Genomic DNA, 25921 nt, shown 5'->3' on the forward strand with positions numbered 1-25921 from the left:
CATTTGAAATTTAAATTTTTACAGTCAAAAGTCTGTAACCTGGCTAGATGTTGATTTGGCAAAATATTGATGTTTGTTATTTACATAATTGAAATGCTTGGATCTGATACTAACCATTGTGGGCTTTATGTCACACTATATGACACACTGATACTTTTTTGAGTTTTCTTTAAAATTAAATCTAGATTCTAGAAACATAAAATTTAGCATGTGGAGCCCGGAGTAAATGCGAACATAAAAAATTTGACCTTTGACATTTGAAAAAAAGGTTCTTTGGTATTCTTTCGTACTTTAAGTGGTACTTTATGAGTATTCTAAAATATTAAATATATAAACATAAAATTAAACACGCAGTATCCTGATTAATCGAAAAAAGGAAACTTGGTAATTTTTTGTTCTTTACGAATTTTCAATAATATTAAACCTAAAAATAAAATAAATAAACACGTAGCTTACTGATTGTATAAAATCTGAATGCGAAGAATTTCTGGTTGAAAATTAAACATGCATCATCCTGATTCAATGAAAATCTAAAATCAAACTTATGGGGTCCTTATTGAAAGTAGATTTTCAATATTAAACCTAGAAACATGTACGAAAATCTTTAAAAACGAACTTTTTGATATTGAAATTTCAATAATAATATTTATTCCATTACAATGAAAATGAAAATGTGTAAATATTTTTTAACCTCATTGTGATATTTTAAATTGAACCTAAACCTAATTTGGTGTTCTGCAAATCGAATTGTTATTTGAACGTAAAAGTCAAAGATAGAAAAGTAATTATTAAATTTATTAGAATAAAATTACATTTGATTTACTTTAGACTATATTTATGCACTCTAGTTTAAAACGTGAAAAATTATGCATTTTACAAAACAGAAAGAACCATGTAATATTATTTTGGCCAATTGGCTTTTTATTACTGAATAAATAAATAAAATATCTTTTTAGTACACTACCGTTTCCCCTAAAATACCATTACCAAAATATGCCAATATACCGATAACACTAAAGTACAGATACCAAAATAAGTCAAAATACCGATACAGCTAAGATGCCGCTATCGAGTTAAGCCAAAATACCGATACCTTATCACTATTTCAAAACGGTTGCTATCATTGTTTATAGGTCTTCTTATAAACCTTCGTTTAATAGGCCTTTTTGAGTAAAACCTTCTATCAACCCTAACACAGCGTTTTTAGAATTTGTTAAGAATGCAGAGGGAAGAGTTGAGTATGTAAGCTAATTTTTCGGAAATATAATAAAAGTTGGACATAACTGGCTGCCATGTTACCGACGACAGCTATTGAAAATAAATTAACTTTTGTCATCTCAATTCGTGGTTCATTATAAGATACCGTTTCCCAAACTGCGTGTCCTTAGACAAAGGTTTGGTGATCTGCATCAAATAATAAAGGTATGATCATTAATTTTGATATCACGTGAAAGGTTTTTGAGACGCGCTATTAATAGCGTCATACAAATTAAAAAAAAAAAACAAATTAAAATTTTATTTAGATTATTCAACATTTTATTATATAGATTACATTATGCGGCAAAAATAAATACCTGGGAAAATGGTGAAAGGATTTGTTTTTAATTTTTAAGATATAATCAAATTAATTTTTTTTTCATTTCTGCATAATTTTTCACATAACTTTTGTGCTTGCTCTATTTTATTGTTTACGTTATATACAAAATCGTTTTTATTTTAAATCTTTGAAAATTTTAAAATGAAGCGTATTTGCGAAATTAGCCGGCTTACAGTCGATTTTAAGCCGCCGCCGTTAATATTTGTCGGCGCAGGGCTCAGCTGGAGCTTTTAGGAAAAATTTGTTTAGTAAATTAAAAGTGGATAAGAAGAAATGTTTTAAAGGGATTAAAATAATATATTGAAGTGATAAAGAAAATAATAATAATTTAAAATAAGTCTCAAACACATTAAACAATATAGGAACAAATGTAAGTTTAAATTTGTATCTTTTTATTATTATTTATGTAAATAAACAAATGCAACATTACTTTGGTAAATGTTTGTTCGTTCTCTAATTTTGTCGTGGTTTCTAAACCTTAAGAAAGTACAATAATAAATTTATAAAATTGTGCACACTTTTGAGCCATTCGGTTGGCCATTAACCGGCTGCAAAGCTAATTCATCTTCTACGCTATAACGTGGGGGTTGATCTGGAAAAGGTAGAACAAAATGGTCACATTTTTTTTTTTATATGACTTCGCAAGTGTATATGATTAGCTACCTTCAACAATTTTCACGGATTTTTCATTACGACATGATAAACCCCTTGATCTTTCTTTTATATCATCGAAGAATTTGGAAAATTTACTCTTCTCTTCCACCACATCATCTTCGACTATATGTGTTGTTCGTGTTGTCGCTGCCACACTAGCTGCTTGTAGTTCTTCTCGCAGCGCTTGTTTGCCTCTTTCCACCATTGCATCTAATTCAGGGTCAAATGGAACTGTACTTTCAAATGGGTTCGAGTTCTCAAATGGGTTGCCCACCGATGAGTTGTGATTAGAATTTGCCGAAGCCGTGGTACGTTCGTCATCTTCTTGTATGCCTGTTGTTGTATTATTAGATTGTGATGTGGTGTTGGATTTGTCACCACCACATTCTTTCGAAATATCTTCAATTGGATGCGCATCTTCTAGTTCATTTTCTTCTATGGGCTTTTGTACATCGACTTTGTTTTTCTTGCCATGCAAGATTGTGCTGAGACTATTTTTTGCATCTTGTACTTCAGTGGATATTTTTGAGGTCACTGAACCCACCGCATGTTTTGTATCACCGGCCATTTTACGTAACGTACTGCCCATTGCATCTTTCGCTTCTCCGGTAGCCTTGACTACATTGTTTCCTATTTGACCTACAGTCTGGCGGGCCTCATCTCTAGCATTAGCCATTGAGTTACCGACATCTTCCATAGATTGCTTAGCACCTTTTGCAGCTTTTTTAGTATTTTCACTAACGCTTTGTACAGCTCCTCGGGCTCCTGTTGCTGCTCTTATAGCAGCAGATTCTAGAGTTTCCTTAGCTCCAGCGAGTTTAGCATCCACATTTTCCCCTGCCTCCTTGGCTGCTTGTCCAATAGAGTCCTTGGTTTCCATAAACTTAGCTCCGACTTTGTCGCCAAAACTTTTAGTTTTGGATTCAACTAAAGCTTCTACTTCCTCTTTATTGGCTTTGGCGTTTTCAACTTTTTTGTCTATTTCAACTTCTAACTCGTCCACTAAATTTTCAGCTTGTTTTCTTATATGTGACTTGTTGTCACTCTGGTCATTTTCGTAGTTTTCTTCGTCTTCTTCGTCAGGTTCTTCATCCAGAGAATCTTCGGAACCATCTAATTTATATTTCTTTACATTGGCTGTGACATCTATGCCATTGTTAATGAAACGTATTTCATTAACAGTTACTGTGTGATCTAAAGGATCAGTCGTTTCACTGATTTCCAATCTGAGCTCCTCATCATCTTCGGTGGGTGGTGTAGGCATAGAGACGGTTAAACCTGGCAAAGCAGCTATATTTTATATTAATTAACAAAAATAATTCAAAAACTTAATGTATAACTTACCATTTTCCTTATCTACGTGTTCAGGTATATTTTCCAAACTCTCTACCAAAGCAGGAGATGTGTGCTCCAAAAAATCATTTTTCATGGCAGCTTCATAAGAAAAATTTCGCATCGGTGTTTTTTTCAAAGTTGATTGGGGGGAACCGTGTGGTGTGCTTTCGGGGTAGGGTGTCCTGGGTCGCAGTGATTTAACACTCGATGATGCAGTTTCGTTATGTTTGTTTAGGGAAGTTGTACTGCTCGTTTGCGATTTCAAAGACTGTGTAGGAGATTTTTTATTGACAACTGTATTATCGGTATCAATTGAAGAACTTTCATTGTTTGTTAAAACAGTTTCAGATGATTCTATAGATTCTGCAGAACTCTTTTGCTTATCGTTTTTAGTTAAATCTAAAGATTCTGTTGCATCATTCATTGGTATTTCTTCAATCTCATTGTTGTTGCCTTGTAGTTTTTCTGTTGTTTCCGCTTGTACTTGTTTTTTTGTTACACCTTCATTTTCATTAACTGGAGTATTAGTTTTAGGATTTTCTTCTCTTTCATTCACATTAGCATTTTCGACATTCAATTTTGTTTCATCCAACTCCATGCTTTTTCCATTATTTCCATTTCGTATTCTATTCAAAATACCACCTGTTGTGTTAGCCATAATCATACTTTGTGTCATATATCTATGCTCACCCCCCGGCCCAATAGTGGCGGCTAAAGTAGATGATCTTGGTATGCCATGTACTAAAATGTGACGATCTCCTAGCGCCATATCTAATAAGCGAAGATTTTTAAATTTTGATATTTCTCTAAATGTCTTTAAATGATGGCCGCTCTCCGAAAATGTAGTATAAAATTTATTGGCCTTAGTAAGTACGGCATAAAAAGATGTACCCTTTAATAACTTCCAAATAGGACCATTTTCTTCACTATCATAGTCGTAAAATCTTTGAAATATTAAGCTTTTATTACGCACCGATTCGTAGCTGCGATATATGCTGCCCGTATTGGTGACAATAAAAATTTCACTGGCTTTTGAGATGTGCATAAATATTATTTGCTCATTAGAGGAAAGATTTTTTTGAAGTTCGGTAAAATCAGGAAAGACGAATTCATTTAAACGACCCGTTAGATAAAGTTTTCCATTTTCGGTCAAAACCAATGTGCTCTCTGGACCACACGTAAATTGTTGTGTGGGCGAATCCAAAACAATTTCATGAGGTTTTAAAATTACATCTTCCTCAGTTCGTCCTAATTGATGTGATTGATTCGAACCCCAACCAATTAGACGTCCAAATGCTAAAATTTTAACAATAATTTTTTTAATTTTATTTTAAAAATGCATTCAATAAATTGAAAATTTTGTATTAAACTTTTTTGTTATTTTTAGAGGAAGTTAAATTGTTAATTTTGCATAACTATTTTGAAATGTTTTCTAATACGCATTTCTAATATTTTTTATTTCACCTTAAGAAAATAATCACTTTTATTTATAAAGCACTAGCTAAACGTGGTATACATTTTTCAACACGTAATTTTATATGAGTTTTAAACTTTTTTTTTACTTTTTAATGCAAATTTGCTGTTTATCTATTCTTTTTTGAGCTTTACAAAATTTACACTTTACTCCCTCTTCAATTGTTTGCTACTTTGAGGCAATCAGACTTATTAGTTTCTGCCTACGTTGGTAACATTTTTGTAAATCACATTAAACCATTTATTTATAAGGATTGAGCTCAAAAATTTACTCGTCAATAATTATTGGGTTTTTATGTTGAGAAAAATATTTATGTAAAAAGATGTAAATTTAAGTTTGAAGAGTTTATTTTAAGTCCATACCATGTCTATTTTATTTTAATGTTTCTAAGCTGTTAAATTGAATCTAAACTGCTTTTGCATGTCATAAATAATCAATATTGCTAAAAACCTGTTGTTGATTTTATGCAATTTTCATGTTTATAAAGTTCTAACAAAACATTACACAAACGAAAAAAATAGCAAAATAACGTTAACAGTGTCCAGTTAGATATACAAGCAGACAGATAGACAGACAGACTTACATGTCAATAAAACAAAATGTTCATTTCCTGCTAAAACATTTATGAAGTTTTCGGCTTCCTCGTTGTTCGACAAACAGTCATCGAACTCTTCCAAACGAAAGGGTTTTCGTATAATTTCACATAACTCCTCGTTGACTGTTGCTTTTGTGAAATTTGATGACACCGTACTGCCACTGGCGAATATATTACGACCCGTATAAAATAGTTCATTTGATACTAGAAAAACAAACAAATATGTAAAGTAAATAAATTACTATGTAGTAAAAGTAAATAAACGATTATATTTATTACAATCTCTTAACTTACATGTTAAAATAATAGACCAATCGTTACCAAATGATATATCGGCTATTTTAAGGCCCAAAGTTTTCAATGATTTCACGCATGTTGGTTTTATAATAATATCTCCATTACTGTTGTTGTTGTTATTATTATTACTAGCATTTGATGAATGTTGTCCTCCAATACCTAGCTGCCCATGGTGATTTTCACCCCAAACAAATAAACGTCCTGATTCTGTTTGTTATAAAAATATGAAATAAATTAGTATACGTGTTATTTTGGTTCACTTTTTGTCATTCTTGTGTGTATCTGTTATATTAAAACAAATCCATATGCATTTAATCGGTGAGTAGGAGGTTTTTCCCTTTTTTCATTATAAAATATTCCAACATTATTACTTATTTGAGACATTAAATAAACTTTGTTTTATATTTATTATTTGTGTTTTAGTATAGTTTTGTCCTTGTATGATTAGTTCACTGATTAATGAAATCATTAATCTATATTTAGTTGTCTATGTCTACGAATTTGAACTAGAAAAAAAACACTATTGACCCACTAGTATTGCCAACTGTTACATTTGCAATTTAATTTGCATATTCTTACTTACACTGAGTCATACAAATGTAATAATGTTTTTGGAATAAACACCATTGCGAAACTATTTGTATTGTGATTTTTATATATAAAATAAATTACTATAATGTTATCTATGTGTTATGTGTTATCTAATTTAATGCTTAATTATTCTTTTATTGTAAAATCTATTTAAAATTAATCATAACTTATTATTTGAGCGATAATAAACATAAAAATGTGTAATAAAACAGTTATTTCACAACATTTCTTCCGCAATGATTTATTAGCAAGAGTCACGAATTGATTTTACATTTTTTCGTGATTATTAAAATTAAAAAATATACGTAAGCATTTCTTTACATTCAAAATTGTGGCAAAATAAAATGTACAATCATGCAACAAGTGTTCTTTACATGATGTTTTCTGCCCATAGTTTATTAAAAAATTCGAATCAATAACAATTCTAAAATGTTCAATTAAATTAAGAAACTTATTTAACTATAGAAATTGAAGTGACAAAATAAATAGAGAAAACATTTCGTTAAAAATTTTTAGAAAATTTTAATCGGATTTTCCTTTAGAAAATAACAGCTACGGAAAAAGTCAACATTTTTAAAAAGAACGAAAATACAATAAATTTCATTTACACTTTTCATTGTAATAAAGTCATCATGATTAGCTTTCTTTGCACGTAATTAATCCTATTTCAACTGCATTTAAACTTTCACTTTTAATATTTTATATACATATATGGAAGTAGAATTCTACAATAACAATAGAAAAAAACATAAAAGGAACAACAACAAGAAAATAAGAAAATCACTGTAATAATAACATTGTCAGCAACAATGTGATACTTCTTGTATGATTAATCAAAAGTGAAAGTTCTTCCAATTTTACTCAACTAAATAATTACCAACAACATGCAACTAAACACAAAGTTTTGAACTCTTTCGATTTTTTTATTTTCTACAAGAAAACACTAAAGGAATTTCCTCTATAGAATTTTTGAAAAGTTAACGTATTCGTATGTGTTAAAAAATTTAGAGGCAAAATATTAAGTTATACTGAGACGCCATTTTTAATATGTTTAGAAAACTTTTACTCTTCATACCAATTAAGGAAAAAGGATATAGACTCACAGACACATGTGTATAACAATAATTGTGGTACACAAAAGCAAAATACATACATGTGAATTTAATCGGTTATATAGGGTGCATAGACTTTTTTTCTGTCAATAAGTAGTTTTTTTCAATTGCAATAGGGGGAAATATTTATTAGCATAAGCATTAATATATCTTTCATTTACTACAAAACATACATTAAAACAATTTTTTTTTGGAGTAAAACATCGTGTTTTATGACATTTAACTTTTTTTAAATACCTTTTAAACAAATTAAAGTATTTGCAAAATAAAAACTAAACTAACAAATTTTTACTTATCACATATACATTTATGAAAACTTGGGTTTTAGTTTTAACGTTTACAACAAAAAATCAAATCAGAATCAGAAAATGGCGAAAACTTTATGAACATGACACATATTTTCTAGTTATTAGTTAAAAAAATACGAATTTTGAATTAATCCAGTCTTGTAGTAAATAAGCAATATGTACATAAAACCGAATCAGAAAAATTGTGAGGCTACTAGCCTTGTCTCTGGTAGGTTAGCGGTTAGTGTTATTGTCTGTTAGACCGGAGTAAGGGAACGCACAACGGGCTCGTTAAAGCCCTAGGAGCCTTTTTTTCTAAATATGTATATGTATTGAATTTGATTTAATGAAGAAAATGTTGTATTATTTTCTTGCGCTATTATTTTATATTAAAACTATGATTGTCCAATCGATGATGTACGGTTGTATCGTAGAATGTTATAATTTTATTATTATTGTTGTTGTTATCTAAAAATTTTGGTTTTTACAATATCGATTTTAAATTGGGCATATATTAGTTCTCAAGTATGTATTGCCAAACTAAAACACGTAACCTTTAATTGGAAACCAATGGTATATATTCGAAATTCAATTTCATGTTTTCTTAAAAATGTCATCTAAATCGTAAATCGAAAATTATTATTCAGTATTGTAAAAGGTGTAGAATTATGTCGAAATTGAAAGTGATGTTTCTTGAAACAAGTCTCACAATTTAAATAAATGTCTTAAAAATATTATTTAAAATATAAACTTCCACAGCAATTATTTTTACGGTAAACGCCTCGGTATAAAAAGTTTTATAAATAATTTTTGTTATGTATAAACCTCAAGTAGTAGCAGGTCACTCACATATGTATGTGTATTTCATTCAACTAATACAGGTCAAACTCCCCAAGGAATTAAAAATAATCGAATAAAAAAACTATTGAATGTATGTTAAAAATGTAGGTTAAAATACAGTAAAACCCTAATTCATTGACTACTACTAATAGTAGTAGTCAATGAAATAATTGATCATATAAATAAAACATTTTGAAATTACCACAAATCACAGCACTTTGATAGGGACCGGCTATGAGACGTTTAATTGGATCGTTTTTTATATAAAAGTAACTTTGTGTATTTTCAGCCAAATGAGATTTGCCCAAAGTAAAAATGGCTCCTGTATTGGGTATATCCATGTTGATGATGTTATTGATATGTTATTATTGTTTTTTTTTTATTATTATTGTAGTATTTTATTTATTTTGTTTTATTTCCTTTTGGCGATAAAATATTTAACCTTTTGACATTTTACGCAATAAGTTTAATTGCTCTTTGAATTATTAAAGGCACAACAGAATGATTGAAATGTTAACTTTTGGGTAAAACACACTAATTTGATTTTATTATGTTTTATTAACTTTTTTATTGATTTTTTATTTTATTTATCTGTAGCAATGAATAGTTTTCAATGCATTGTATGTAACTTAATTTCTTTTATTTAATATTGAATTTATTATTATTTTTTTTTTAAATTTCTAATAATTTCTTTGTGTTTGTATAAAAAATATATATAAATTATTCCACGTTAAACGCGTTTAACGCGTTCTTCATGTATGGTCAATACAACGTTTATACTCCAACTGGACACTCATTTTGTTCGAATGGTTGGTTTATGTCCTGTCGCTGTTTAGTGGTTGTGTTTGTTTTTGAGTTGCTGTAGTCTAGTCCTTTTTAGTACTAGTTGCCTAAATGTATGCTAAGTTTCTAGTATTAGTGTTAGTACTTACTTGACCGTTTTACTACTTCGTACTAAAACGTCGCTAACTCTCTTTATTTTGCTAATGGTTTGTAGTATTTTGCTTTTTTGTTATTTAAATTAAAGTAAAAGAAGAGAAAAATTACAGTTTGAGTGTAATTTTAGTTTTTTTCTTTTCTATATTTTTTATTGCAAGTGCTTTGTGAATGTTTTTTTTTTGATTTTTATTGTTTTGTTCTGAAATCGTGGGAATAAAAATAAATTAACAGTGAAAGTGCCACCTCGTAACGTTTATATTGAATTTTAAATAAAAATACTTTTTATTGTTGTTATTGAACTTTGAAATAAAAGAATAAAGTATTAAATTAGACTTTTGAACTTATGTATAAGTCCTTTAAACTAGTCAATGTTGTCTATTTTATTCATGTACGAAATAATTAATGGATATAGTTAATTTTAGAGGTATGAATAGAACATTTGTATTTTTAGAATTGTAATGAATTTTGTTTATACATATATACATATTTTTAATTCCCTGAAGGAGGTCTAAAGAGATTTAAGAAATAAAAAAAATTATATAATATTTCAGACATTTAAACAAACATCATATAACGTCTTATAGTTTAACTGTTCAATGGACAGAAATTTGTTACCATCAATATCAATTTGAACATTAGATTGAATTTCTTAAAAGAGAGATTTCTATGTCTGCTTAAGATAATTTTGGATCGATATTGAGTTCATCTTCTAATCTAAGTTAATAATTGCAATGCCAATATTCGATGAAATCGCAAGCCACTCATTTATTTTAATATGACTTTGTTTAAGTTTGTTCTATGAATTTCTTCTTCTAAATAAAATGAGATTAAATTATCAGTCACTCAAACATATGACCTAAATAAATGTGTAGTTTTATAGTTTTTTGTTTTTCATTTAATAACCTCTAACAAAAATCTCGTCTCGAATGTGTATATTTTAATTAACTTCTTGGTATTTGTTTTCTTTTTTTTTGTTATGCTAAATAGTTATTTGACAAAACCCCTAAAAGAATGAAATGCTAATAATAATAAGAAACGCACAATTTATACTTGGCACGATTTCCTTTTAAATTTGCATATTAAATGTATGCCGCCAACCAAAAAAAATCAAAAACATTCATTTTCTATGAATTAATGTGCCAACAAAACTTAACACTCATAAATAGTTCAAAGAAACTTCCAAACTGAATGAAAGAAAATAAACAAGTTAATTTGAAAAATACCAACTACTAAACGAGTTAATAAAAATATTAACTAACAAAATGTAAGTTGAATAATTCGTAGGTGTTTTTTCTTCAAAATTTTAGAAATAAATATAAAAGATTTCAAACTCTTTTTCTTAGAAATATGTATTTCATCAGTCATTTTATTTAATATTAATGATAGATTTCCACATTAACATTGTTCTATATTAAAATAATAAGTGTGCTAAAAGAAATATGCAAACATATGCTCTTTAGGTAATAAAAATAGGCACAATCAATTTCTTCACTATGGGTCCAATACGCAAAGGAAGACCTTGCATTGACATATTTTAAGAATATGTGTTTTATATGACAATATTAAAATTTTGATAGATTAAAAGTCATAAATTAAATGTTTTCTTCTATAATCATTTAAACCAGCTAAATTTTACAATAAAACATCTGAATTTTTTAATCAAAAGTGTTGCAAATACTCATTTATAAAGCAACAAATGTAAAACTTTAACATTTTTATTTATTCATTCATAAAATGTTTAGTTTTCTTTTTAACATAAAGAAAGAAAATCTTCTTAAAATGTTTAACTTTGACTTTGTGTACAAGGAGTTTGAGTATGTGTGTGTGTATGTTCCTTTGTGGTCTCATAAATTTTGTGTGCTAAAATAAAAATTTTTTCTTGTCATTTATACAGGCAATGTCCTACAAATGTTAGAAGTGTTGTTGTTACAGTACTATAACTACCACTACGACTACAATTCATGGTTTATGGTTTTTGTGGGCTTATGCCTATTTAACCCTTACTTGACCACTACAGCAAACATTACTTTTAACTCTTGTTGTTTTTGAGGTTCTTTTTTTGCCGGTTAGTATTTTTTTAATATGCCTCCTCTTGGTTATAAAGTGCAACAACTTGAATTACAAATAGAACAACAAATACATAAAACAAAAATAATGTCAAATACAAATTTTCATAAAAAAAATTTCTCATTTACACGCTCATTTATTTTAAAATTGTCATAATTAAAAAATATATATTTTTGAGAATGGTGAGGATTATTTAAATCTGTATTATGTATATACATAAACAAGTCATGTTATTTTACACAATTTACATGAATATCTTTTAGATTTTTAAAAGGAATATTTTATAATATTCAGTTTTAATTTAGACATTTAACATTCTTAAAGTAAATGAACGATATGTGTTGTGCTGTTTTTTTTATTCTCTATAAATATACAAGTATTTGTTTTTTTATTGTTGTTAAAGAGCGGTTTTTGTTGGATTTTCTATAAGAAACTACTAACCCAGTATGACCCTTTGTGTAGAGCTGCTATTGTTGTTGTTTTGTGCAAAATTCATATTATACTTTTCAATTTTTTATTTGTGGTCTCATTGTGAACGTCACATAAATACCCGGCATATTTTTAAAGTTTAAATTATTTAAAGAATATTTACTATTTTGTTTGTAGGCCTTAAAATAGAAAGCAGAGTTTCACAACCTTGTTTAGTATGGGGAGAAAAATAGTTCTTTTAATAATACTTCAACACTAGGGCTAAACATGCTTATATTATTTATAAATCAATATATTAACAATTTTTGCAGTTATTCTATTTATGTCATGAAACGTCAACCCTTTATGTTGTAAATATTTAAATTTTCTCTTTTTTATAGTCTATTTTACAACTAAACAGTTTAAAACACTTTCCACTTTTATTCCTCCATTAAACATTGATACTGCCCCACATGACGAATGATTAATTTAATAATTTAAATTATTAAACATACGTATCGGTGTCCCCATTACTTTTATACTTGTATCGATTACTTTAATTTTCTCTTTCTTTTTTCCTTTAAAGTTTATTGAACTTCTTTGAAATTTTCCTTAACAAATGTTATTTGATAATCGTGTAATGCTTTTGTTGTCAACATGTTGATTAACAAATTTATTTTGCTTCTATATTAAAAATGTATGCAATGTGTCAAAAATGTGAAAGAAATGCGTCAATACTTGATAATACGAATTATATGAAAGTTTTATGATGGGTTCGATGTTTAAAAGTTCATTGAACTACTTCTATTTTTTTATAATTAAAGGTATATATAATTATTTGCCCCAGTAATCAATATAATTTGAATAAATTACTCTTAACTATTTATTTTACAAGTTAATACTTTTTTATAGTCAACAAAATTACTTAAAGAAACTAAAAGTAGGTGAGTTAGAAAGTATGTTTTGAGTATTTGTGGACTAAAACGAATTTCTTAGGCAGTAAAAAAATTATAAAATTAAACAAAAAAATGCTTTATCTCTAAAAACAGTTTTAGAGGTTCGTAACTTTATTGAAATTAGAAAGAAGAATTTTCTTAAATATTTGATTTAGACAAACTGTAAGGAAATTAGTTTCAAAACATTAATATTTGATATGGCGATTAATATTGGGTGGGTAAAATGTCCGGTTATATTTTATAGTAAGGTTAAATTGAAAGTTTTTATACAAAAAATATTTTAACCGGCAAATATTTTCAGGTTAAAATTATAATTAAAATTTAAAATATATAGAAAGTGAAAAACTTATCACGTTCCAAATGAAAAATAAAAACAAGTAGTTACAGTAAGTTCTTTTTTGAATAAATGTGTTGCATATAATATAATAAACTTCCTGCTGCATTTTAATAAAGTGTAGCATCTAAGCACCATTAATATCTACAAATAGTTCATTGAAGTTGTTTATATTGACCAACTGGTAATTTTCCTTCAAAAAAATTAAAGAAGAATAAGAATACTCTAAATTTGTGTTAGTATTTGCTTATGCTTTCCCCATTTCTCTCCCTCAAAATATGTAAAATTTTTTCAACAAAGGCAACTGTCATTTACCTTTTAAATAAACACACAAACGAACGAACTTCTTTGAAAGCTTGAAAAATAAGTTTAAGTAACCAACAACCATTAATTCCTTTAAACCTAACGAAAAAAACAAATCGAGAAAAATATAAATAAATGTATGTTATTGTTGTTTTAGTTTATTTATACAGTTATGCGCTGGTGGTGTGCAAGAAGTTTGGCTTCTAATGACCTTCAACTTCTACAGTTGTTATTTGTTTAGTAGTTTTGTTTCTTTGTCCATAATTGACTTTCATTTCCGCATCCAAACCCAAAAATAAAAGTTACCAGAGAGTTGTTGTTCATTGTTGTTACTATTTCTTTATGACATTTTTTTTTCTGTAGTGCTTTGATCCAATTTCTTTTCTTGCTGCTGGCTTATTGGGAAAGTTTGTTAGCTGCTGTTGGTTGGACTTCCTTTATTTACACAATTATTTTTATTTACTTGTTCTGTTATGTTATATACTATTTTTTCTCATGCTAAATAAAATAAGCTATAAAGAAATAATAAGAAAAATAGTGGCTTTTCTTAAGTATAATAGAGAAAAATGTTTGATTTCCGTTCTCTAACACCATGGTCAAGTGTCAAATTCATAAAACACACTTTATTTATACTTTTTTATACATTTTCCTTTGTTGCTTTCAACACTTGAAATTTTTGTACTCATACTCAGTTTATGATTTCATTTCATGGATAATATCTTTAAGAAATGAGTGCACTAATGGTAGACACAAGCCAAAGTTTAATTTTCTGAAGCAAATTTTATTTATTCCCTTTCCATAAGATTATTAGTTATTCATTTACCTTGAAGTTTTGCATACTTAAGGGGTAAACTATTATTTTAATTTAATCTTAATTTTATTCTTACAAGGACTTTTTTCGTCTGTTCATTTTTTTGTATTTGCATGAGAGATATTTTTAAATCAAGAAATTATTAATTAAAAAATTTTTAGATATTTTAAAAAATGAGTGAAAGCTCGGTGGATGTACCGGAGACCGTGGAGCAGGCATCAACTGTAAATGAGTCAAAACATAAAAATGAAGTAGCTAAAGGTGATATGCAAAATTCTCCCACTTTAACTAATATAGAATTAGTTAATGAAGAAAAATCATCTGTGCTAGAAGACGAAGTGGATAAGAGCCAATCGACTGCTTCTTTAGAATCCAAAATTGAAGTGCTACGAGAAAACACGGATCCTTTAAGAGAAACGCAACAAACATTAGAATCCACTACTGATGAAATAACTAAAATAAACTCAAACAAAGAAGAAGAGCAATCACAGTCCACTTCCTCACCTTTAGACACACAAATTAAACAGGCACAAAGTTCAAGAACTGATGTAGAATCAGAAAACATTGCTGAAACATTAAAAACGAAAACATCCAATGAACAAGAAAATTCTAACACTATGGCCACTGCGGTAAAATGTGTTGGTAAAACTAAGAATGAAGATTATAAAAAAGCAAATACCAAGGATGAATATGCCGAGCATGTTACCTACAGAGAGGATGGCACTGCTATTTATACTGATCCAAAAACTAATTTTCAATACAAATGGTGTACCAAAGAAAATAACTGGATAGCATACGATACAACTACCTCCACAAATCCATATGAAAATGAGCATTATAAATGGTGCAGTGAAACTCAGAAATGGATACCTAAACAGACACAAGTAACCGAAACCGAACATTACAAATGGGATGCAGAAAAAAATCAGTGGGTAGCAAAAATTAAAGAAACTGCTGCCACAACGGGTCTAACGAATCCAGCGGAAATTGTGTATGAAATTGATGAAAATGGTCAACGTACTTATACCGACAAAGATGGTACAGTTTTCTTTTGGGATGTCGAAAAGAACGCCTGGTTTCCCAAAATCGATGATGATTTTATGGCACGCTATCAAATGAGTTACGGATTCATTGATAATACTAGTGAAAGTGAAAGGGAGAAAGAAAAACTTGAGCTAGAAGCGGCTGTGCAAAAAGAAAAAGAATTAGCCCGAATGGTGGAGGAAGCCAAGGCAAACGAAGAAGCCTCAAAAGAGGCCGCCAAACAAGGCGTCAAGCGTAAACAACCGCAAGAGCCACCCAGTAAGTTCTACTGTTAAATGTTTTTGTTTAACAGTTTTTGAATAAGATTATTTTTAATTTTAGAATGGTTTGATATAGATCCTTCTCAAAATACAAAAGTTTATGTATCCAATTTACCTTTGGATATAACACTAGATGAATTTGCTGAAGTCATGAGTAAATGTGGCATGATAATGCGTGATCCTCAGACTCAAAAATACAAATTAAAATTGTATACCGAATCAGATGGTCAAATCAAAGGAGATGGTTTATGTGATTATATTAAGGTAAGTTTGAAATTTGTCTATGTAATGGGTATCTAATATTTAATTTTATTAGTTTGTATTTGTGTTACTTGGTGTGTGTTTTATTATATTATATTATATTATATTGTTTGGCTTTGTTGTTAAATAACAATATATTCGCTAAAAGCTTTTACTAATTTTTCATTCTTATTTAACTAATTAATCATAACTGCTTTTATTATATACATCTTAAGTTTACATATAAATATGGACATTCTAATTAAAAGTCAAAATTTTTTAAAATGAAGACGGTTGACCCCTATCAGTTCTGTTGTACGCTCCTTCAACAGTACCTCAGGTGGGAATCGAACCCACCACATCCGGTCTCCCAGACTTGAACACACTTACCTATCGGAGGTCACTGTTCGTAATTAGGTTTAGGCGAAAAATTGTAACAGAATTTAAAACAAGTACACTTCGCTGAAATTTGTTATTTTTGCAAAGGTTTTCTGAACGTTTTTATTCTCTTAAAATAAACTCAAAATCAAGACAATAAAAATATAGTTTTGTTTGCCAATTAAAAAAGATTTGAGAAAAATTTTCAAGTTCATGAGACATTTAAAAGTATTTGTAAAATTCACCACACCTTTTACATTACCAACCATATCTTCTCGAACAAAAGATTCATTATTTTCCATTTGAATTCTAAACATGAATAATAAAACATCAATTCGCTATTTAAAGTTTTTTTTTTTGCTTTTATTTATTTTTTTGTTACTTAAATGTATATAGTACTTAAAAAGTAGATTTATTTTGACTATTTCGATATTATTTTAAAGTTAGTGTATATTTTTTTAAGTTTTTCTTTTTATTTTCTGCATAGTTTATTTTATATTTAAATGTTAGTTATTAATATTATTTTTTAATACATACAATTTAAATTTCGTAGATTTTTCTTAAAAAAGGCCAAAAATATATTTTAGAATAGTAATAATAATATTAATTAAAAAAATAACTTACATTTTGAGGTAATAAAAAATTTAACTCACATATTTAAAATATTTAAAGCTTAAAGTGTAACAGTAACTTGGTTTTTTCTCATTTTATTTAAATTATTCAATAAAAAATACAAATACGAAAAACAAGCGGACGACATCAATGAAATACAAATTGGTGTCAGTAATAAGAAAAATTATAATAATAAAGTATAATGGGAAATTAAATGTTTTTTCTTAATTATTTCTTTGTTTTCAAATTGTTTTGTGCAAATTTTATTAATTAAGTTTTAGTTTTTATTTTTATATAAATATTTATTTTATTTTATTTTACTTTGTATATGGCTACTTTAGATTTTTTAAGCCGCGCTTTAAAAAAAACCTTAAGTGTTAGAGGTTTTATATTCGATTTAATATTTTTGATACTGCAGTTGTATTTGAATTCTTTAAGTAGTTTGTGTTTTTCTGTTTTAGGAAATTTGAATTATTTACTTAAATAATTGTGCATTTTTGTCTATTTGTTTTAATAGTAATAAAAAAGGGGATATGTTTATTTACAGTTCATGTGTGTTTTGTAAAATATTTTACATATTTGTTTTACACATAATGTTTTGGCATTTGGTTTTTTGATTGTTTTCTCTGTAAATTGGCTTTCATTTAAAACGAATACATATTTTTGTTTGTTTGTTTATTTATTTATTAATTAATATTAAATTTAGTTTGTTATCAAAAATGCTAAGTGCTAAAATTTTCCATATTTTCATTTGTAGTAGTTGTTGTTTTTTTGGGTGTTTTAATACTAGTGCACTTAAAAAGAGAATTCATTAAAAATTTCTTAAAAAATTTAAACAATGAGTATATAATATTGTGTGTTTTTCTTTTGTTTGTCTCTTTTGAAGACTACTTTCTATTCTTTATAAATTAATAAAATATTTGTTTTTAAAGCTCTCTTAAAGGCTGCTTAATTAAGAGAGTAAACAAATGTACAAATTTGCATTTAAAATTGCACTTCCTTACTGCTGATGTGTTGTCAGCTGCATCTGCTGCTGCTTTTGGTGTAAGCGAGAGTTTAAAATTAGAGAGAGATAACTAGTGTGAACGAAAAGGATTAGTAAACGGGTTCTTAAGTTAAGCTTCGTTATTCGTACTTTCTGCTTGTTGTTGTCTTAACATTTTTTCTCTTAATAGCTTTTCCCTTTTTCTTTGTTTGCGTTTTTCCAAAAATTCTTGGCGCAACTCTGGTGGTAGTGAAGCCAATCTGATTTTAAGATTCGTTGATAGATTATCTTTGTTTTGGAGTTTTCTTGATTCTTCGATCAATTTAGCTTGTCTTAATTTCTCCTGACGTTCGCGTTCCTCTTGTTCTTCCGCGTGTTTTCTTTCTTCCTCCTTGAGACGAGCTTCTTCTTCAGCTTTTCTGATTTCAGCCTCGTGCTGCAATTTGGCCTGACGTTCAGATTCTTCTAATTCTTGTTTAATACGTTCCTCTTCCTCTTCGATGCGTTTTTGTTCTGCTTCAAGACGGGCAATTTCTTCTTCACGCTTGCGTTGTATTTCGGCACGTTTTCTTTGTTCTTCTCTTAGACGCGCTAATTCTTTTTCCTCAGCTATTCTTTCCTCTTCTAAACGTTGTAATCGTAAACGTTCTTCTTCTTCATCCAATTGTCTCTTGAGATCGGCTTGTCTTTGTTTCTCCTCTTCTTCAAGTCGTCTGCGGTTTTCTTCATCTTGTAAACGTTTACGTTCCTGCTCTTCGGCCAGTTGTCTAGCTCTTTCGTTTTCAGCCTGTTTTAATTTCTCTTCGAATTCTTTACGTTTTCTTTCCTCTAAAATTTTACGTTCCTCTTTCAATCGCTTTTCTTCTTCTGCTTGACGTTCTCTATCTAGTCTTTGTATTTCCTCTTTTCTGGCTCTTTCTTGTTCTTCCTTTTCTTTAAGATCTTGCAAGTAAGCCTGTCTTCTGCGTTCCTCTTCTTGGTCTTCCAAATGTTTCTTTTCCTCAGATTCTTTATGGCGACGTAAATTCTCGATTTCTTGTTTATGTATATCCTGTCTGTCCTGTTGAAGTTGTTTCTCCCTCTGTTGTCTCTCTAAAGCATCATTACTTTCCTTTTGACGCAATTCTTCTAATTCCTTTTGCTTTTGGGCACGTAGTCTTTGTCTTTCCTCCTTCATTTTGCGTCTCTGCTGATCCCTTTCTAAGCGTAGTCTGGCGTTACGTTCTTCCTTTTCACGTCTCATTTTCTCTTGTCTTTCCTTTTTGCGTTGTAAACGTTTCAATTCCTTCTCTCTTTGTCTTTGCAATTTACGATCCATCATGGTGCGTTTACGGGATTTTCTTTCTGCATTATCTGGTGTGGGAGTGATGGCCTCTTTAGGTGCTGGAATTTCGTTATCATTGTTGTTGGTCAAAGTGGCGGGAACAAGAGTTGTGGTACGGAATCTTGGATTATAGTTTTGTTGTATATCATTAGGATGTGCACTTGGTTGTGGTTGGTAATTGACATCGTTTTCGTGTGGTAGACTGGCCGAGATGGGACGTGGACGACGGCGTCCATTTTGACGGTTACGTGGTCTTGTAGTTACTACCATTTCCTCATTGCTGCCTTCGGCTATGACACGACGGTTGTATCTAAAACAAGAGAGAAGAAAATGTTATAAATAATAGCGATTGTTTAAAAAAATTGATTTTGCACAACTCGGAACGAAATGACTTGCAAAAGTAGGAGTGAAGATCAAAATGGTCCGGGGTATATTTAAAAACGCCTTTCATTTTTAAGGGAATTAATAAAATCAATTAAAGTGCTAAAAGTATGAAAGTTATATAAAAAAGAAATGTATAGCAAAGAAAATAACAGAGATAAGAGAATAAAATGAAGAAACTCCGACAAGAATCAAAAGGAGTTGTAGGGGATTATTTAACATAACTTGGAGTGATTTTTAAGACATTAAGACAATTACATGTTTATTTAGAAAAAATAGCAGTTTCCAAAAATAACTGCTCTAATTAAATTATATATAAATATGAGAACATAAAAATTTACCTTAAAGTGAGTGCAAATATGGTATGCCTATAGCAAATAGAGAGAGAGAGTGACTTAAAATGAGAGTTTTTTTTGGAATATAGAATGAAAGAAGAAATGAAAGTATTTCTGAGTACAACGTTTAAGGATTTGGAGATTTTGTTTGAAGTTAAAGAAAGAAAAATGATAATTTATGACAAGATTTTCGACCGTGTTTAAGGTGAAAATTACGGCTTGCTCTAAACGAGCACACGAATCAAGAAGACGGTTATATAGAATCATCAATTGATATTTTATTTAATTAGTGTTTTTAAAGTGTTGCATTAAATATAAAGACTGTATATAAATGAGTGTAAATACATGGTGATTGTGTAAATATTGTTTTTTAAACTGAAACTAAACAAACATTTTCCAAATTAACATTTTCATCAACATTTTTTCTGTTTATTTTGCCTGCTTTATACAAATTTTAATTTGTGCTGCACGTTTGCTTTTAAATTGAAACTAATTTTAACTGTAGAAGAATTTTATTGAAAGAAAAACACATAACTTTTAAGGTCGAATCAGTTGACTTGGCTTTGAATATTCTAGACGAGTATGATCTTCGAGGCAATAAGATACGAGTGCAAAGAGCACAATTTCAAATGAGAGGCGAATATAATCCGGCACTAAAGCCCAAACGAAAAAAGAAGGACAAAGAGAAATTGGCTAAAATCAAGGAAAAGTAAGTTAAATTACTTGATATTCTGAGAATTGTTCTAAAAATTGAATACTGCAGACTTTTTGATTGGCGTCCGGAAAAAATGCGCGGAGAAAGATCTAAACATGAAAAAACAGTAATTATCAAAAATCTCTTCCATCCGGAATTGTTCGAAAAGGAAGTACAATTGATACTGGATTATCAAAATGATTTAAGAGAGGAGTGCAGCAAATGTGGCACCGTACGCAAAGTTGTAATATATGATGTGAGTAGAATAGATTTTATTTTTATTTCATATCAATATTCAAATATACGTTTCCAACAGCGACACTCGGAAGGTGTAGCTCAAGTTAATATGTCATCCCCAGAAGAAGCTGACTTGGTAATACAAATGATGCATGGCAGATTTTTTGGTAAACGCCAATTAACGGCTGAACATTGGGATGGCAAAACTAAATATAAGTGAGTTGTCTTTTATAATTATTTTATAATTCGTTTCAAATTGATTTTTACATATTTAAAGGGTCGAAGAAACCGAAGAGGAAATACAGAAACGTTTAAATAAATGGGATCAATATTTGGAAACAGAGGAGAATAAAAAATCGAATTTGCAGGAGGAAGAAACTAAGAAAGTAGAAAATACTGAATCACAAGATTCAGTACGGCAGCCTTATAGTGAAACAGTAAAACGTGAAGAGTTGCTAGACCATACAGCGACGTCTAATACTGAAGAAACCCAAAAAGATGGAACCACTTTCGATGCGATCTGAAGGAAAATCTAAACAAAAGTTAAAAAAACCTGTAGACAGGTTTAAAAAGCAACTTGAGATTTGAATTTAATAAATAGCATGAAATTATACATTAAATTGTGTGTTTTTATAAAAAAAAAAAAGATTCTTGGAATAGTGATGAACGTCTGAAGATAGTTAAGTTAGATTTGTATGTTTTCGAGAAATGATACAGATATTTGAGGATTTACTATTCATAATAGGTTTAGACGAAATGCTACAGCGAAATATATTTAATTATTTTGGAAACAATTTTCTATGTATGTACATTGTTTAAGTACTAACAAGCAAATGTTCATTGTTAAATGAATAAAATAAATTCTCTCTCAGTCGGAACTAAGAAATGCAAACAGAAAATTTGTTACTTTATATTAATGTTTTATTTGTTTTAACACACTCACCTTCCCTTTCCTCTGTGGTCGATAACTTCCAAAATCACCTCATTGGCATACTGATTGGGATATGTTTCATTCCAACGATGATAGACCTTATGACGATTGTTTTCACTAACCTTAGGCATTTTGTGTTGGCATATAAAACGATGTTTATCCACGCAAGTACGTGACGACCATCTTAAACATTTTTCAATATTCAATTAAAAAATGGGGGAAAAAGAAAAAAATAATAAAATTATTTGATTTATTGCATTGATTTGTATGTGTACATTTGGAATTGTTATATCAAGATTGCACTTAATGCAAAAACGTATGATGATTATAAAATAATTAAATTTAATTGTTTTTTTTTTCTTTTCCATTAGTTTGTATGTAAGAAAATAAATTATTACATTAACATGTAATAATTGTCTCGTTAAACTTTCCTTTTATATAAATAATTAATAAAAAGGTGTTGTTTGTTTTTGTGTTTTTTACTCTGTCAATTAAACGTACACCTTAATTTTACTATAAATTGTTATCAGTTGACATTATCACGTACAAAATATTTGCTTAATATGCGAAATTTTTATTAATATTTATGAATATTTTTTTACGAATTATATTATTATGGATGCCATAGTTTTTACTATTGCAAATATTTTCTAGGTTAGTCAACAAATAAAAATTTTACAAAATAGGTTCTGTTCATTTGCCTGCAAAATTTTTATTATTTTTGAAAAAAAAAATCAAACGTAAACAATAAACATAGTAAATGCATGACTAGCAAATGAACACATATTGGTTTTTGATATAATTTTTGTTTTAAGTTGAATTGATTTACCTGTATCTTAATTGAGGGTCATAAACAGCACATTGATTATTCATATTTGTATTTTTTCTGCAGAAAAAAAATAGAAAAATAAATTTATTAAAATATTTTGTTCTAGCGTATTTTGTCATTAGATTCTGTCACATCTCAGTATTATATGTTTAATCCTTATCATTGTATATCTGTTTGTTTCGCAATCCTTAACGACTGGACTGATTGTCTTGAATGTTGGAACATGTATAGATGTCAGTCTGGAAGCATCGATTGGCTATAATAATATTTGGACCAAAATGAAACGAAACGGCGAAAAATGTGCAAAATTTTTATTTTTTGTCTTAGTATTGATTATTGTCTGTTCAAGAGTAAAAAATACATATTTTCCATTTAGATTTTAATGTTTAAGTAAAATATCGTTTTCAGAGTCAACCCTGCGTGTAAAAAGGGAATACTGTGTATGTTATATAAAATTAAACAAAAAATTGACAAATATCATATACAAATTGTTCCAACTCATTAATATTTCATTAATGTTTAAACAATTTCAAGAAATACAATGCGAAATAATCAATAAAAATTTTGTAGAAAAAAAATTTGTTTGTATGTAGTTTTTTTGTATTTTGTAACTATTTACGATAATTTAATCAACTTCTTCAGATGTTATTAATCCCTTATAATAAAGGATGTATGAGGAAATAGAAAACTATAAATATAGTTAATAGTTTAAATGTCCATAAAACTCAGAGAAGTTTGTTTAGAATTACATATGGCAGCAGTTTGATTCCGATTTTTCTCCGATTACTTACTCGAAATATTTTTTACTGAAAGCATTATATGTCACATTACGTCCACTAACACTCCATTGCCAAATATGATTTACATAGTCTAAAGTTGCACCAATCCAAATGGGATCTTTATCTAAAATAAAATATTTTTACAATCATTAAAAAGGATTAACTTCTCCTTTAAAAACCAAACCCTACCCCCAGATTCTGCATCATATTTAATTAAAAATTCCCTTAATTTGCGATCTGTATACTTTTCGGGTTCTGCCAGTCGTGCATTTTTGTCCTTGCAAAAGAAGTGAGCTTCTAACCAGCTGCTATGTTGCTGAGGATAAGTGAAACATTCCTGACCAATACGTTGAAAATTGGGCGGACACATGGCATACATGCGTCGTTGACGTGGTCTGTTATCGCTTTGTGATTGAGCCAAGGCACCGCCAGCGGCATGTGAAGGAGATAAATTTTCAAAATTAACGCCTGCGGTAGCGCTGGAAGAATGATATTGACCGCAGGCCAAATGAAGAACTATAAAATAGAAATGGATTTTTTTAATTAGGATATTCGTTTTGGTTTAAATTATACTTACCTAAAGCTAAAAATATAAATATTAAAAACCTCATATTGCTTTTGTTTTCTGTTTTTTTATAGTAAATTATTTTTGTGGTGATTTCTGATGATTGCTTTTTCCTTAGAATCTATTTATGTGTTTCCTGGTAACGTATGTTGTTTCAATTTAACAATAATACAAATTTGATTGATGTGTGTTGTCTAAATCGAATATTTGTTGCATGATCAATGTGCAGAGATCACCGCCAAGAAATTAATGTCCCTGGGAAACAACTGCAAATAGAGAAAAAAATTAAAAGTTAAAATTAGTTTCATTTATTGCTTTAGATTTAAACTATCATTTTGAAAATCTTTAAAAAACAAGAGAATAAATTTCAACTTAAATTGTATACATTGAGCTTTAATAAGAGAACATTTCAGTATTGATGATCGAACATTATTTTTTTTATTACTAAAGCTATTCTCAGACTAGAATCTTATTTAAAGTTACGTTAACTACAATAAAAAGTTTTATCTGGGAAACAATTAGGTTCTGTATAGGGAATAATTTTAAGATTATTTTATTATATTTTAACAATACAATTTGGGTTCGACATATTATGTATTTATATTTATCTAAACCGGTACATAAGATTTGATGCAGTAAAGTATTAAATTCTTACTTGTTATGGTTAATTATTTTATAACTAAAATCGGGTTATGGAATTCCTTTCACTTTTAAATGAAATATCATAATGATAATGAGTTTTTATTGCTTAACAACTGTCCCACGTTTTATAAATTTGTAAATAAAGTGCAATTAAAATATATTTCGGCTCACAATAGCCTAATATGCAAGGAAAGTCCTAGCTATAAAAATTTCGTGTTTTGGATACAATTCTAATGGCTAACCTAAATTCTGGGAAATAATTATCATCATCATCATCATCTAAAACCACTCACACAAGTATTGTTTTCAATAGCCATCAATCTTTGGGATAAAAATTTAATTTATGGTTTTATTTTATAAATTTTTTCCAGAGAATTTAAATATTCTTTTAAGCAACCTTTAAATAAATTTATTTAATTTTGTTAGGTTTTATTTTATAAAACTTTAAGTTTGCATATTTGTATAATACATTTGAAAATAAATAAACTCTTTTTTCCCGCTTTGTTTAAATTAGACCAAATCTGAATGTATCTTCAAATAAGTCTTCTTAAGAATTTATGTTTTTGGAGCATAATAAATTTAAATTTGAAAATTAAGAGTAATAAATATAATTCTAATCTTATTAATGGCTAACAAGAAAACCAACAACCGCAGTAGTCACTTTTTCAATATTCTTAGCCTAAAAATTAAAATAAAAAAAAAAACAAAACCGTCTTAAAGTCAAACAGAAATCTTTGAAGCAAATTATCATTAGAAGTCATCTCTACTTAGACCAAAACATCATCATCATCATGTTGCACATTCAAGGTCTTTAATGTTTCAATGTTGCTGCCTGCGTGCTAAGACTTTGAATATAGAATATAATTGTAATCGTATTAAGAAAACTACTCCCTTTTAAAGTACATTTTTTTTTTGATTTTTTTGTTTCGGTCTTATTTTACAAAAATCTAACAAAATGGGTCTTTTTTGATTAATGATTAGGTTTTTTTTTTGTTTGTTAAAATCTATAAAAAGGTAGTTATATAAATTGGTATTTTTTGGTTCTTTTTTGCTTTATAAACAAACAAATTGTTTATACTTTTGTT

The 25921-nt window shown here is 28.7% G+C and overlaps 3 protein-coding genes across 4 annotated transcripts in view; 1 reads left to right on the top strand and 2 right to left on the bottom strand.

Annotated features, from left to right (window-relative positions):
- Positions 1–1758: 1758 nt before the first annotated feature.
- LOC111687934 (X-linked retinitis pigmentosa GTPase regulator) lies at positions 1759–9772 on the bottom strand. Of its 2 annotated transcripts, none has more exons than XM_046950999.1 (6): positions 8985–9772; positions 5950–6159; positions 5644–5859; positions 3596–4882; positions 2261–3529; positions 1759–2189 (listed from the first exon to the last, which is right to left on the bottom strand). In XM_046950999.1, exons 1-6 carry the CDS (start codon positions 9121–9123, stop codon positions 2098–2100), a joined length of 3213 nt encoding a protein of 1070 aa, XP_046806955.1. In that variant the 5' UTR covers positions 9124–9772; the 3' UTR covers positions 1759–2097. The 2 variants fall into 2 exon arrangements, with proteins under 2 accessions (XP_046806955.1, XP_046806954.1); XM_046950998.1 differs by having other exon boundaries at positions 1760–2189; positions 2261–3541; positions 8985–9771.
- On the top strand, positions 1831–21710 carry LOC111688036. Its single transcript, XM_023450528.2, has 7 exons — positions 1831–1967; positions 14762–15902; positions 15966–16168; positions 20702–20868; positions 20923–21109; positions 21170–21306; positions 21368–21710. Exons 2-7 carry the CDS (start codon positions 14774–14776, stop codon positions 21612–21614), a joined length of 2070 nt encoding a protein of 689 aa, XP_023306296.2. The 5' UTR covers positions 1831–1967; positions 14762–14773; the 3' UTR covers positions 21615–21710.
- The window catches only part of LOC111688029 (trichohyalin), a 96441-nt gene continuing 87386 nt past the window's right edge, over positions 16867–25921 (bottom strand). Inside the window, exons 4-9 of the mRNA XM_023450523.2 lie at positions 24207–24460; positions 23819–24145; positions 23642–23753; positions 22851–22907; positions 22034–22204; positions 16867–19753 (exon numbers count right to left, since the gene is read on the bottom strand). Coding sequence (XP_023306291.2) covers positions 18250–19753; positions 22034–22204; positions 22851–22907; positions 23642–23753; positions 23819–24145; positions 24207–24240 — 2205 coding nt within the window. The 5' untranslated portion in view covers positions 24241–24460 and the 3' untranslated portion in view covers positions 16867–18249. The remainder of the gene's footprint in view (positions 19754–22033; positions 22205–22850; positions 22908–23641; positions 23754–23818; positions 24146–24206; positions 24461–25921) is intronic.

This window comes from Lucilia cuprina, chromosome 5 (genome assembly GCF_022045245.1).
Source record: "Lucilia cuprina isolate Lc7/37 chromosome 5, ASM2204524v1, whole genome shotgun sequence".
Lineage (NCBI taxonomy): Eukaryota > Metazoa > Arthropoda > Insecta > Diptera > Calliphoridae > Lucilia > Lucilia cuprina.

Coding starts and splice junctions, on each gene's coding strand:
- LOC111688036 (XM_023450528.2), top strand. CDS start 14,774: ATGAGTGAAAGCTCGGTGGATGTACCGGAGACCGTGGAGCAGGCATCA. Junction 15,903..15,965: donor ACAACCGCAAGAGCCACCCA/GTAAGTTCTACT, acceptor TTTTAATTTTAG/AATGGTTTGATATAGATCCT. Junction 16,169..20,701: donor GTTTATGTGATTATATTAAG/GTAAGTTTGAAA, acceptor ATAACTTTTAAG/GTCGAATCAGTTGACTTGGC.
- LOC111687934 (XM_046950998.1), bottom strand. CDS start 9,123: ATGGATATACCCAATACAGGAGCCATTTTTACTTTGGGCAAATCTCAT. Junction 4,883..5,643: donor ACATTTTGTTTTATTGACAT/GTAAGTCTGTCT, acceptor TTAAAATTTTAG/CATTTGGACGTCTAATTGGT. Junction 3,542..3,595: donor ACACGTAGATAAGGAAAATG/GTAAGTTATACA, acceptor TATAAAATATAG/CTGCTTTGCCAGGTTTAACC.